Here is a 13,382-nt window from a genome sequence, read left to right as displayed (position 1 = left end):
GATTTTAAATGTTAGAAATAAATCTTGGAAAGGAATAGATTTCATGGCTATATGTCTAGAGGTCTTGGCTATGAGTTTACATTTTGTTTACAGGAATCAAATTGACTCCATTTGAAATTTTAGAGATGAGATTAACAACATATATGATGTATGATTAGCAGCAACTTTTCAGAAATAAATATTTCATGTGAAGACCATATCCCAACCTTCTGAATCTCTGAAATGAACTAGAATCTCAGGATTTGGGAGCAAAAATATTCATTTCCTAATCCATTGTTTATATACACTGTCTGAAGACACCCTTAGACTGCATTCATCAGTCTAAGGGTGATCATCATTTGGCTCTAATGATGGCCTCTACTTCCAGGCGTTGGTGTCCATTTATAGTTGTTGAAGTGACAACTATATCACTTCTTATTTGCATAAGCATTTGCTCTGCAGTTGATATCAAAGCATAGTTATATTTTAAAGTTCAAAAATTTTATTTAAGTTTTCTTGAAGTATGATTGATTTACAATGTTGTGATCATTTCTGCTATGCAACAGAGTGACTCAGTTATACATGTACACCCATCTATTCTTTTTCAGAGTCTTCTCCCACATAGATTATCAGAGAATATTGACTAGCGTTCCCTGTGCTATACAGCAGGTCCCCATTAGCCAATCATTCCATACACCTCAGTGTGCATAGGCCAGTCCCATATCCCCAGTCTATCCCACCCCCCAACCTGTCCCCTTTGGTAATCATAAATTTGTTTTCAAAGTCTATGAGTCAGTTCTGTAAATAAGTTCATTTTATCCTTTTTTATATTCTGCATATAAGTGATATGATATTACTTCTTCTATAATTCACTTATAAGTATAAAGTTTAAATTTTTTGAATAGTTTTCCATTTAAAGGGTCTGATTGAAACCACTTATTTTAATATAATTGCATATTTTTTATGATTCCTCAAAAAAAGCTCCCAAAAGTATATATGAAATCTAATGTGTCCATGATGTTATACATTCAACTCTAGGCTTCCAGATAAAATTTTGCAGAAGGACCTCCACTCCAGCCCATTCTCCTACTAAATGCCCTGCCACTCCCAGTGGGTAGACTCCATCACATCTGCCCATGTGCTTGCAAAGCAGGTTTCAGCACTCTTAAAAATGAATCCTCTGAAATTTAGAAGTGAAATTTCCTGAAGAGTTTGAAATTATTTCATAGGGAAAGTTATACGGGTCAAATAATAAACAATTCGAGATCCTAAATAGCAGAATTATTTTACAGAGGAAAGAAGGAATTTCAAGGGGGAATAAAGTATCACAGTAAAATTAAGTTTATGTTCCCTCTATTTTAAACACCCCATTTCACTAACATTTTTAGAGCTTAAACTTAACGTTTAGGTTATAAGCATCCTTGACTATGGCCTCCATGTAAATATTTTAAGGGCTTTCAGGGATTTCTTTAAACTTTCCTGAATTGAATCTTCAAGAATACACGTAAGGATTGGAATACTTTTTTTATTCCTGGTACAAAGACGTACACTTTCTTCTTGTTTTATGTTTTCAGCCTTTGCCATTTTCCAATCAAGTAAAAAGAGACTTGAAACACCTGAGGGGAAAGCACAGTGAAAGAAGTTCCTCCCCATGCAATCTAAATTCGAACTCTTTTTGTACTTAAACAGCTGAACCAATTCAGTTTACAAGGCGCATCCAGAATATTGTGGTGAGTGAGCACCAATCCGCCACCTTCGAGTGTGAGGTGTCCTTCGATGATGCCATTGTAACGTGGTACAAAGGACCAACAGAGCTGACTGAGAGCCAGAAATACAACTTCAGGAATGACGGTCGCTGTCATTACATGACCATCCACAATGTGACCCCAGATGACGAAGGTACTTCATTGACAGTATCCCTGGAACTGGATATAATTTAAACTTTATTCTATGTATTTCTACTCTGTGCTTACACTCTGTAATTCTATCTAGGTTACTTTTTTAGGAAAGAGAAATATAAATAAATACTATACTTAAAGTAGCATTATTTATAAACATATCAAAAAGCAAACATTTTATGATTCTTTTCCCTTAGGTGTCTATTCAGTAATTGCTCGATTAGAGCCAAGAGGTGAAGCAAGAAGCACAGCAGAGCTGTACCTAACAACTAAAGGTCAGAAAACAGCCCATTCAAATCACATTGCAATCTTGGAAACCAAGTAGCCTGACAAGACAATTCTAAAGTTTAAAAAATACCATTTTGTTTCTTTTGCAGAAATCAAACTTGAGATGAAGCCTCCTGGTAAGTTTAAAAAAAAAAATCAATCCTTTCTTACAGTACATTCAGTGCAATTTTGTAAATGATAGAAGCCAAACCAATATATCTAAAAATATTATTTCTTTTTTCCAGTAAAATATTATTTAGTAAAACTATTTTCAGGAAAATAATACAAATATTAGGCTTTGTGAGTTTGGGAAATTAGAGATTATGAGGTCACTTTCAGCAGATATCTAGGATCAAGCCAAACGAGGTGGCCATAGAACAAAACAAATTTTCACAGGAAATAAATTTGCATGTGTGGCTGCCTACAAAAGAATCTTAATATCTGTGTGTCTATACATTAGATTCCACTGTTGGAAATGCCTGCCAATCAAACACATCTTAGCTGTCTAATAAATACCTGTTTTCAGTTTCTCTGTGCTTACCATTATTAAATGTCCCTTTTCAGATATTCCCGACTCCAGAGTCCCAATCCCAACCATGCCTATCAGAGCAGTACCACCAGAAGGTAAGACTCAGCACCATGACCCTGAGACAGAAACAGCAGTATTCCCACTAGGAAGTTACTAGACTAGACTGTAGCATGGAGCACGAACAAATCCTGCCATGTCTTCTTCTTTGCTGTGTAATTAAAAATTGAGGCAAAAGAGTAGTTATGATTATAAATAGAGGTTATTTTTATTTGTGCTGATCAATGAATTGGTACTATAGCACTTCTGAAGTACTGAAAGAAATGCATGAGATTTTCATTGTATTTCAAACAAAGTAAGGAACCAAACCATATTACTTATGACAGCCTTTATTTTCTTCAGAAATTCCTCCTACGGCTATTCCTCCCATCCCTCTGTTGCTACCATCACCTGAAGAAAAGAAGCCACCAGCAAAACGTGTCGAAGGTATTATATGTTGTCTACCTAGATATCAAAATATAGAATTTAGCTACTGCAGACCTGGCAATTGTTGTTTAAATGAAGCACGTTTGCCCTCTAGTGGATAATAGGTTGAATTGCTTTTCAAGATGTAAATTATTTGCTCTGTGTTAACTAAGTGTATAAGACATGTGCCTAACAAGTCTGAAAATCATCAGAAAAACCAAATGTGATGCTTAATATTAAAATAATTTATTTTAAAAGAATCACTGAGCATTAAATGTCAAACTGATTTCATATTTCATTTCACATTTCATATTTTCCTAAATACTACATATAACAATAAAATAATTGAATCAAATGCCAGTGAAGCTTATAAAAATAAAACATACTAGCAGATAGTCAAGTTGAAAGTTTGTGTTTTTTCTCAAAACATTATTAACTACTCTTTAAAATTCACTGTTTTGTTATAAAAATATGATTTAGAATATCTTTGATATATTTGATTTTTTTTAAGCAAAGGAAAGAGCTGATAAACTTGAGTGTACCAGGGAATTATCCCTCTCAAATACTTCAGTAGATAAATTGTACTAGTTGTGCCCCTAAACTGCTCAACTAATCAGTCAGCAGGCCTGGCCTCACTCAGTGGGTTAAGGATCCAGTGTTGCCATGAGCTGTGGTGTAGGTCACAGATGCAGCTCAGATCCCACGTTGCTGTGGCTGCGGTGTAGGCTGGCAGCTACAGCTCCAGTTGGACCCCTAGCCTCGGAACCTCCATATGCCGCAGGTGCAGCCCTAAAAAGACACACAAAAAATTTAATAAACCTCTCAGTTTCCTGAGAACACTAAAATTTACATCTGATATCTCATTTTTTTAGTGACTAAAAAGGCTGTGAAGAAAGATGCTAAAAAAGTTATTGCAAAGCCCAAAGAAGAGGCACCGCCACCTGAAGGTATAATTAATCAAAATTCAGTCTTACTGCTTTACTCTTGGTTAAAAATTTTAAATCCCAAACAGTGAGGAGGGTAGTGGAAGATTCAGTGTGAATTCTCGAAAGGGTACCTCTTCCTTCACTCACACTTACCCTCTTCTTTGACTTAGTCTTCACTCTCTCTCAACTTTTTTTCCTCCCCTACCCTCCTGTGTCCGTGTCTGCCCATGGCACGCAATGGCCACACCAGAGAGTTCTTATTATCTCTGGATAGCGATTTAAATAAAACACTGTGCTCTTGTCCAGCAGCTGGTCTTGGATCAAGTCATACCAATAGAAGGTCAAGGGCTGATGTTAATTCCAAGTAGCTGCTCCAGCCCAACTCAGCATCCTTCCCGGTTCACCTGCACTAAATGTTGGTACTTGCAGGGAAAAAAATACTTTTTCCAAGGGGATCCATTTAATTAATTTTTATTATATCCTGGAAAGTTTTTAGGAAGAAGATTGGATAACTAAATTTAAGCACATGGTTTTATCCATCTGGCTAAAATTAGAGTACAGCAACCTTCTAAAAAAAGGAGAATCTGGGAGCACAGGGCACCATTCACTAAGACTTTTTTCTAAGTGGTCATTTATAAAAAGTTATAGAATAAGAAGAAGCTCAAAAACCATGGATATTCCCTGAATTTTACCATTCGTCATGGAAAAAAATTAAACATGCTTTTTTTTTTAGCATTTCACATATTGAATGTTTTCTTCATGTTTCATGTTAATTTAAATTATTTTAAATGAGCCTAAATGAAAATAAAATTTCAGCCTCTGCTTTTTCATTAATTATGGCATTGCATAGCATTTCTCGTGAGCTAAATTTGGACATTATAAAACATCTGATATATGACTAGTAGTCATAGATTATACAAATGACTAACAAGGGTGTACAGGATTAGTAAGCATTAGAAAGTGCATAATCTAAAAATAAACATGTGTTTTATGTTTTTAAACTACCAGAGGTTGCCAAGAAGCCCCTACGTCCTATCGCCTTAATTCCAGCAGAAGGTAAATGAAATTATTAAATATTTTGTTCTATTTATTTCTGAGATTTGCGTCTCTGCATTGTATCTTTATTTTTATGTGTTAGACTTCCAACTTATTTGTAAAGTTGTAGAGCGTCCTCCAATACATTAAAAAGTAGCATTAGAAATTGGAGTCCCCCTTGTGGCTCAGTGGGTTAAGAACCCAACATAGTGTCCTTGAGGATGTGGGTTCAGTCCCTGGCTTCTATCAGTGGGTTAAGGATCCATCATTGCCACAAGCCGTGGGGTAGGTCTTGAATGCAGCTCGGATCTTATGCTATGGCATCATCCGGCAGCCTGCTGCAGCTTCGATTTGACCCTAGCCTGGGAACTTCCATATGCTGCAGGTTTGGCCGTAAAAAGAAAAAAAGAAGTAGTAGAAGAAAGAAAGAAATGATGGCTAGTTTATTTCATTCCAATCCCAAGAAAGAAAACCTAGGCAGATGTTCATGTAGCCTCAGTGCATTGGACACAGGGAAAGACATGGTGAGGGCTAGAAAGGGAGGGGTCATCCCTTATTGTTTCAGCTGTAGCTAACCCAGATGTTAAGGATCATAGAAATAATATTAGCCTTAATTTTTTTAAGTTGTTACATAAAAGCAACTAATTGACTTGGTTACATAATTTTAAATATTACCTTTATTAAATAAACTAAAGAGCCATATTCAATAGTCCAAAATATAGCTTTAGCCATTAAAAGGAAAGAAATAACAGCATTTGCAGCAACATGGATGACATAGAAATTATCCTGCTAAGTGAAGTTAGTCAGACAATGAGACATCATCATCAAATGCTATCACTCGCATGTGGAATCTATAAAAAGGACACAGTGAACTTCTTTGCAGAACAGATACTGACTCAGAGACTTTGAAAAACTTATGGTTTCCAAATGAGACAGGTTGAGGGGGAGGCACTGAGGGTTTGGGATGGAAATGCTATAAAATTTGGTTGTGATGATCATTGTACAACTATAAATGTAATAAAATTCACTGAGTAATAAAATTTTTTTAAAAATAATATAAATAAAATATACTTTAAAATTAGAACTGTTTTAGGAGTTCCTATTGTGGCTCAGTGGGCTACGAACCCAACTAGTATCCATGAGGACGTAGGTTCAATCCCTGGCCTCACTCAGTGGGTTAAGGATCCGGTGTTGCCACAAGCTGTAGAGTAGATTGCAAATGCAGCTCAGATCTGGCATTGCTGTGGCTGTGGTGCAGGCCAGCAGCTGCAGCTCCAATTCAACCCCTAGCGTAGGAACTTCCATGTACCACACATGCAGCCTGAAAAAAAGCAAATAAATAAATAAAATTAGAAGTGTTTTTGAAAGAATAGATGGGGATTTAAATAGAGGTTAGCTGCAGAAATATTAAATACAAATTCCATAAAATGATCAAACGTTAATATACTCTATGGGAAAAAATAAGGGTTTTGCAAACTAGAACTCCCATAAAACAATGGAATATGTGTCCATTTGATAATATTTACTGAATACCATTTTTTCACACTGGAAAAATCCTCAAGAGTAGATGGTCCCTTAACCCTCCTGATTGTGTTCTATACTCAACAAAAATTTAAAACAAAGAAAATGTAAATAATCAATAGAATGCTAAGATCCGAGATCCTGATATTGCTTGATTACTCTGACTTTCATTTAGTGAAGTAATTTGTACAGATATAAGTAATATGCTAACATTATCTTTTTCAATTTATTTATTTTTTAGCTCCTGAAATTATTGATATATCCTCCAAGGCTGAAGAAGTGAAAATAACAACCATCACCAGAAAGAAAGAAGTTCAGAAAGAAAAAGAAGCTGTGTATGAGAAAAAGCAAGCAGTCTATGAGGAGAAGAAAGTTTTCATAGAATCTTTGGAAGAACCTTATGATGAATTAGAGGTGGAACCATACACAGAGCCATATGAGGAACCTTATTATGAGGAGCCAGAGGAAGACTATGAAGAGGCCCAAGTAGAAGCTAGACGAGAAGTTCATGAGGAATGGGAAGAAGATTTTGAAGAAGGGCAAGAGTACTATGAAAGGGAAGAAGGTTATGAGGAAGGGGAGGAAGAGTGGGAAGAGGCGTACCGGGAAAAAGAATTCATCCAAATTCAAAAGGAGGTTTACGAAGGTATGTGTTTGTTGATTTTTTTCTCTTTTCCTCATTTTTTATATTTTCAAGGTTATTAACATTAATTGCAAGGGATATGGAATAGATGAAATGATCATTTCCATTTTTTAAAGTTACAAATCTTTAGAAGAGTCATTTTCTTCAAAGTTACTGTCATGCTTTGACATTGTTGAATCACTTAGTCCTATTATTACTCTTTGACAAGTTCAATCACTTAGTCCCATTATTACTAAGACTGAATTCCAAGTGCTCTCTTCTAATGCAGAAGTTCAAGTTTTACTTTCTTGCCTTCCTGCATCTCTGCTTGATCCTACTTCTACATCCAGTAGAAGTCCTGTTAGCAATAAAGATCCTAAATACAATAATTTACACAGTTGTATGTTATTCTTATATCATTTGCCAACTGACACAATATCTTAGAACGTAGCTATTCAAGTACCCCTTCTTATTCCTGTGTTTTTAAAGAACCACGTGAGAAGAAAATTCCAGCAAAAGTTCCTGAAAAGAAAGAAGTACCACCTCCTAAAGGTATGTAATTGAAATTATTTAAATAGATTACATCATCAACATCATTATCATGGCTTGTTGGGCAAAGATGAATGAATCACCAGTTCAATCCAATAGGCACAACTTCTTCTCAAAGCTTCATTGTATCAATGATTTTTTCCTAAGAATATCTACCTAAATCACTTAATACAAACATTTAAAAGGTGATTAAAACATTATTGTGATAAATATAAAATAAAATATAATCAAAATATTTGAAGTACAGAAACAGTTGTACTTAGTATTAAAGCTCAGTGCAACAAACTTGTCTCTCTTTAAAAAAAAAATGTGAGAAAGAGAGACTAGTTTAACAAATTCTAAAAATGCTGCAATTTCTTTAAAATGCTTGCAGTTGTAAAGAAGCCCGTAGTTGAAAAAATTGAAAAGACTTCTCGAAGAATGGAAGAAGAAAAAGTCCAAGTCACCAAAGGTATTATCATTTAAAACATTTCTAGTACCATGTACACAAGTAATCTGTTTCCTGATATTTAGTCACATGTAGTTATTTATATAGTCATCTAAACTAAGATATTTTAAATTTTGTACAAAGCAATATTCTTCACAATACAAATATATTTGTACATATTTTTTAAGTACCTGAAGTTTCAAAGAAGATTGTTCCACAAAAACCTTCTCGGATTCCAGTGCAGGAAGAAGTTATTGAAGTGAAAGGTATACATCTTTGTCTTTCAGCTTCAAGTTTTAAACATTTTTTATGTGTATATATATGTATACATATATTACTGAACAATTCACAAATCTGAAATCAAAATAAAGACATTATATACATTATTTAATATACATTTTATGATGCACATCTATATAATTTGAGTAAATAGTAACTATCTTTGTTTTTAGTTTCGCTTCAAAATTACATAATTTTATATAAGGAAGGTTTTGTGTTTAATCAGTAGTCTTCTAACTTTACTATGCAATGCATTCCACTCCATATAATATTCCCCATCCTCTCACTTATGTGAATAAACCCTAATGTATTTGGGAAAGCACTACATCACGTGTGAAGAAGTTGTCTCTATTTGATTCCCATTTAATAGTGTTTGATAAAGGCTGCATGGGTTGTTTGTCCCTATAGAGCGAAACATGATTTGTTTTCTTGTCAATACTGAATTTGTTGTCAAGCTATCATATTAACCCACTCATTCTGTGTCTAAAGATTGAAGTATACTGTGCAACCGTGTATTTGATCTGATGTCTTGTCCTGGAGAAAGAAATACTAATGTGAGATACTCTCTTTAAAGTACCTGCTGTACATACAAAGAAGATGGTTATTTCAGAAGAAAAGATGTTCTTTGCTTCTCACACAGAGGAGGAGGAGGTGTCAGTCACAGGTATAAGGAAAATTTGAATTTGGGGGCTCAAATGAAAGGGCTTCAGATGGATTTTCATCCCTCTTCTTCTTATGTAATTTGTGATTATGTAGACATCTCTGTCTCCTTGTGAATCTCTGTCATCTTTACAGTTCCCATTTGTCTGTTTTAACTTGTTATTTCAGTATTCTTTGTAAATCTACAGTTACTACCCACAGTGTGGCATACCAGTAACTAAAATGTACCTTCTTTAAAGTCCCCGAGGTACAAAGGAAAACTGTTACTGAAGAGAAAATTCAAGTTGCTGTTTCCAAAAAGATTGAGCCTCCACCTAAAGGTATTAGTAATTCATTCTAAGTTTAACATCTTTTAAAAGTTCCATGGTAAATATCTGAATATGTTAATACTAAATAATAGGTTTAGGCGTTCCTGTTGTGGCTCAGTGGGCTACAAACCTAGCTACTATCCATGAGGAGGCAGGTTCGATCCCTGGCCTCTCTCAGTGGGTTAAGGATCTGGTGTTGCCATGAGCTGTAGTGTAGGTCATGGATGTGACTCGAATCCTGCGTTGCTGTGGCTGTAGTATAGGCTGGCAGCTATAGCTCTGATTCAATCCATAGCCTGGCATCTTCCATATGCTGCAGATGTGGCCCTGAAAAGCAAAAAATAATAATAAATAGTAGGTTTAGTCACATAGTCCACAGACCTATAAACACTATGTGCAAAGGACAGTACAGGGGATGAGAGGACCATGAGGAGGGTACCGGAGGAAGGAATGACAACTCCTGGAGCTTACAATCTAGTGAAATTTCTTTGGAAATGGAAAGACAATATCCTGAAATAAGTTTCTACCATCTCATGGTAGATCTGATGGTTAAATTTTCAGGAATTTTGCTACCCAGTGTTTAACACTTCCATGATTAAAAGTTAAATAATATAGGAGTTCCCATCATGGAGCAGCAGAAACGAATCTGACTAGGAACAATGAGGTTGCGGGTTCGAACCCTGGCCTTACTCAGTGGGTTAAGGATACAGCGTTGCTATGAGTTGTGGTGTAGGTCACAGATGCGGCTCGGATCTGGCATTGCTGTGACTGTAGTAAAAGCCGGCAGCTACAGCTCTAATTTTCCCGTAGCCTGGGAACCTCCATGTGCCGTGGGTGTGGCCCTAAAAATACAAAAGACAAAAAAAAAGTTAAATAATATAAACATAATTAAATAAATTATGTTATAAAACTATGGTAATAAATGCTCAAAACTCATTATTTCCTATTTTACTAGTATCCATGTTTCTGAGCTTCAATTGCATCTGTATGGGGAAATACTGGATAATTGTGTGCTTCTGAGCAACCCTTCCCAACCCCACAGCAGTGATGTCATGATTGGTACCCGGGATTGCACCACCACAGAAGTCATAACTTGGAAATTGGCAGCAGCTTCAAATTGGGGCCCTCCTCCCCACACAGACCCCCTCGTGCCCCCAGTCAAAGTAGGGGATACAAAATTGTTCAAGATAACCTAATGCAATGGTTCTAAAGCAGCTGCTTTATAAAAGTAAAGTTTCTAAAACTGATTATCTGAGGAACAGACACAGGCATATCTGAGGAAGGGGTGCTCCTACCTGTTCTTAGGGAAGTGGCGATTCCTGCAGTTAAAGTGAATGTCAGTCACGCTTTCTAATTAGCCACTGCTTCATGGCCCTTTGTTTTTGTTTGTAACATGTATTTTCATGCATTCTATTGGTATAAAACTAGAATGTATACTCTTTAAGTCTTGCCACACCATATGCCTTGTCAAAATGCACAATTTCTCAAAATTGGCCCATTTTTTTTAAAGTCCCAGAGCCACCCAAGAAACCAGTCCCAGAAGAAGTGGTCCCTGTTCCTGTTCCTAAAAAGGTGGAGCCCCCACCAGCCAAAGGTAGAATCATATTTTTGAAAAAAAAAAAATCTTAGTGTCTGTCTTCTTGTACCTTCTTCTATGGGATTCGTGTATTAATGAAATAGCATCAGTAAACTATTTGTAATATATATTAATTCTGTGTGTTGATTTCATTAACACATGTGAACATGTTGCCAAGTGTCAGTAATACTTTTAGACTCCAGACCACTGTAATTGGGTCTTTGTCACCTTCATGTAATATATGTAATGTCTCTATGGTATTGATGTATTTAGCATGTATTTCTATCACATGTAGAGCCTATTAAATTACTTCCTAAATTCTTACACTCTTATTGGGGATTTATGCTTTAATGTAATCCTAAGTGTCTCAGAAGGAGATTAGAGTTCTCAGCATTGTTTCAACAATGGTGTCTTTAAAGTTCCTGAAGTTCCCAAGAAGCCTGTGCCAGAGGAGAAAAAGCCAATTCCTGTGCCTAAGAAGGAACCCCCTGCTCCCCCAAAAGGTACAGCAGAACTGATCAAGGGGTGACCCTTTGCCCCAGATTCCAGTCCTTTGTTTAATTGGTCTTTGTACATACTATGTATCTTTCTCTGTGTGTCTTTTACATGCCCCTTGTGTTTTTCCACTTGTTTGTCAGCTTCAGGGGCTATACTCTTGACATATATTATGTATGATACTGAACATTAAAAGAATTTACTTTTAAAAAGTAACTATATCAAACTATCTTAAATTTTTAATATCTTCCTGCTCTTAGAGAAAGAAGAGATAGTTATGAAACTCATTTTCTACAGGCATATTTCTAGGAAAAACTCTTTCACCCCTCAACTGTAATAAAAAAAAAGAAAAACTTTCATGAGTTGTGACCAGATACAGAGACTAACAGGAGAGTATTTGGCAGAACTGAATGTTAATGAGGGAAATACAGTGCTGCTAGTAACTGCCACTCTTCTGAGAAGTCAATAATGCCTACTCTTAAATAGTTGGAAATCTATCAATTTTTGACATTTACTCTTACTGTGTTTCTTGAGACATTAATTGAACATTGATATTTGCCATAAATGTTGCAATTATCTAATTAGTCGGGGAACTTTCATATAGATACTTTTGAATTACAATGTGCTAATTCTTGCTTTGGTTGTTTTTGACTTGGTGGTTTGGGGGAGGGGTGTTTAGTGATAAAAGTCACTACTTTATAAAGGCAATGAAATGGCAAACTGCACACATCTTGTCAGTTACAGAGAGATCAAGCATGATCCAGCTCAGGAGAAAGCAGGCTTATAGAAATCATTCATTTTATGTAGTGTTCCCTTTTGCCTGATTTCTCAATGTTTCTGTTTTCTTCCTGAATTAAATCTGCTTCTTTCAAACTCTTGGATATGTAGAATTCTGGGTCTTTTAAAAAAAATTTTAATTGAAGTGTAGTTGATATACAATATGTTATAAGTTACAGGTGTGCAATAGAGTGATTCACAATTTTTAAAGGTTATACTCCATTTATAGCTATTATAGAATACTGGCTATATTACCTGTATTATACAATATACCTTTATAGCTTATTTTATACTTAATAGTTTATACATCTTAATCTCTCTATATTGCCCTTCACCCTTCTCTCTTCTCACTGGTAACTACTAACTTGTTCTCCTTGTCTGTGAGTCTACTTCTTTTTTGTTATGTACACTAGCTGTATTTTTTAGATTTTACACATAAGCGATTTCATACAGTATTTGTCTATCTCTAATTTATCCATTACCTTCAAGTCTATCCATGTTACTGCAAATGGCAACATTTCATTCTTTTTCATAGCTGAGCAATATTCCATTATATTCTTTATTCATTCATCTCTTGGAAACTTAAGTTGCTTCCATACCTCAGTGATTGTAAATAATGCTTCTATGAACATTGGGGTGCAGGTATCTTTTCAAATTAATGTTTTTGTTTCTTACAGTCTTTAATCAAATGATTTTTAAGGAATGATTTCTGATTAATCATTAAAATATAATGATTATATGAAAATCATATAATTATAAGGAACAGGTTATGTTACTAAAACCAATACTAAAACCAAGGCCTCTTGGTCACTCTCGAAGGAGACTGAGAGGTATGTCTCACTTATCCATAAAAATAAACACACTTAGTAACATGTTTTGTTTTTGTTTTTGTTTTTTGTCTTTTTCTCCTTTTAGGGCCGCATGGGTGGCATGTGGAGATTCCCAAGTTAGGGGTCTAATCGGAGCTGTAGCCGCTGGCCTACACCACAGCCACAACAACACCAGATCCAGGCCATGTCTGTGACCTACACCACAGCTCACCGCAACACCGGATCTTTAACCCATTGAGTGA

General features: G+C 35.6%; 1 protein-coding gene across 2 annotated transcripts in view; it reads left to right on the top strand.

Moving 5' to 3' along the window:
- Window positions 1-13,382, top strand: part of TTN (titin) — a 274,931-nt gene that overhangs the window by 104,456 nt on the left and 157,093 nt on the right. For both annotated transcript variants that reach the window (XM_047772981.1, XM_047772982.1), the window contains 15 exons: window positions 1,669-1,878; window positions 2,075-2,152; window positions 2,255-2,281; window positions 2,709-2,768; window positions 3,073-3,156; window positions 4,008-4,082; window positions 5,070-5,117; window positions 6,859-7,263; window positions 7,729-7,791; window positions 8,162-8,239; window positions 8,404-8,481; window positions 9,069-9,158; window positions 9,394-9,474; window positions 10,973-11,056; window positions 11,458-11,541. In XM_047772981.1, the coding sequence (XP_047628937.1) occupies window positions 1,669-1,878; window positions 2,075-2,152; window positions 2,255-2,281; window positions 2,709-2,768; window positions 3,073-3,156; window positions 4,008-4,082; window positions 5,070-5,117; window positions 6,859-7,263; window positions 7,729-7,791; window positions 8,162-8,239; window positions 8,404-8,481; window positions 9,069-9,158; window positions 9,394-9,474; window positions 10,973-11,056; window positions 11,458-11,541 (1,545 nt within the window). The remainder of the gene's footprint in view (window positions 1-1,668; window positions 1,879-2,074; window positions 2,153-2,254; window positions 2,282-2,708; window positions 2,769-3,072; window positions 3,157-4,007; window positions 4,083-5,069; window positions 5,118-6,858; window positions 7,264-7,728; window positions 7,792-8,161; window positions 8,240-8,403; window positions 8,482-9,068; window positions 9,159-9,393; window positions 9,475-10,972; window positions 11,057-11,457; window positions 11,542-13,382) is intronic.

This window comes from Phacochoerus africanus, chromosome 3 (assembly GCF_016906955.1).
Source record: "Phacochoerus africanus isolate WHEZ1 chromosome 3, ROS_Pafr_v1, whole genome shotgun sequence".
Lineage (NCBI taxonomy): Eukaryota > Metazoa > Chordata > Mammalia > Artiodactyla > Suidae > Phacochoerus > Phacochoerus africanus.
This window is presented reverse-complemented; position numbering and strand designations above follow the sequence as displayed.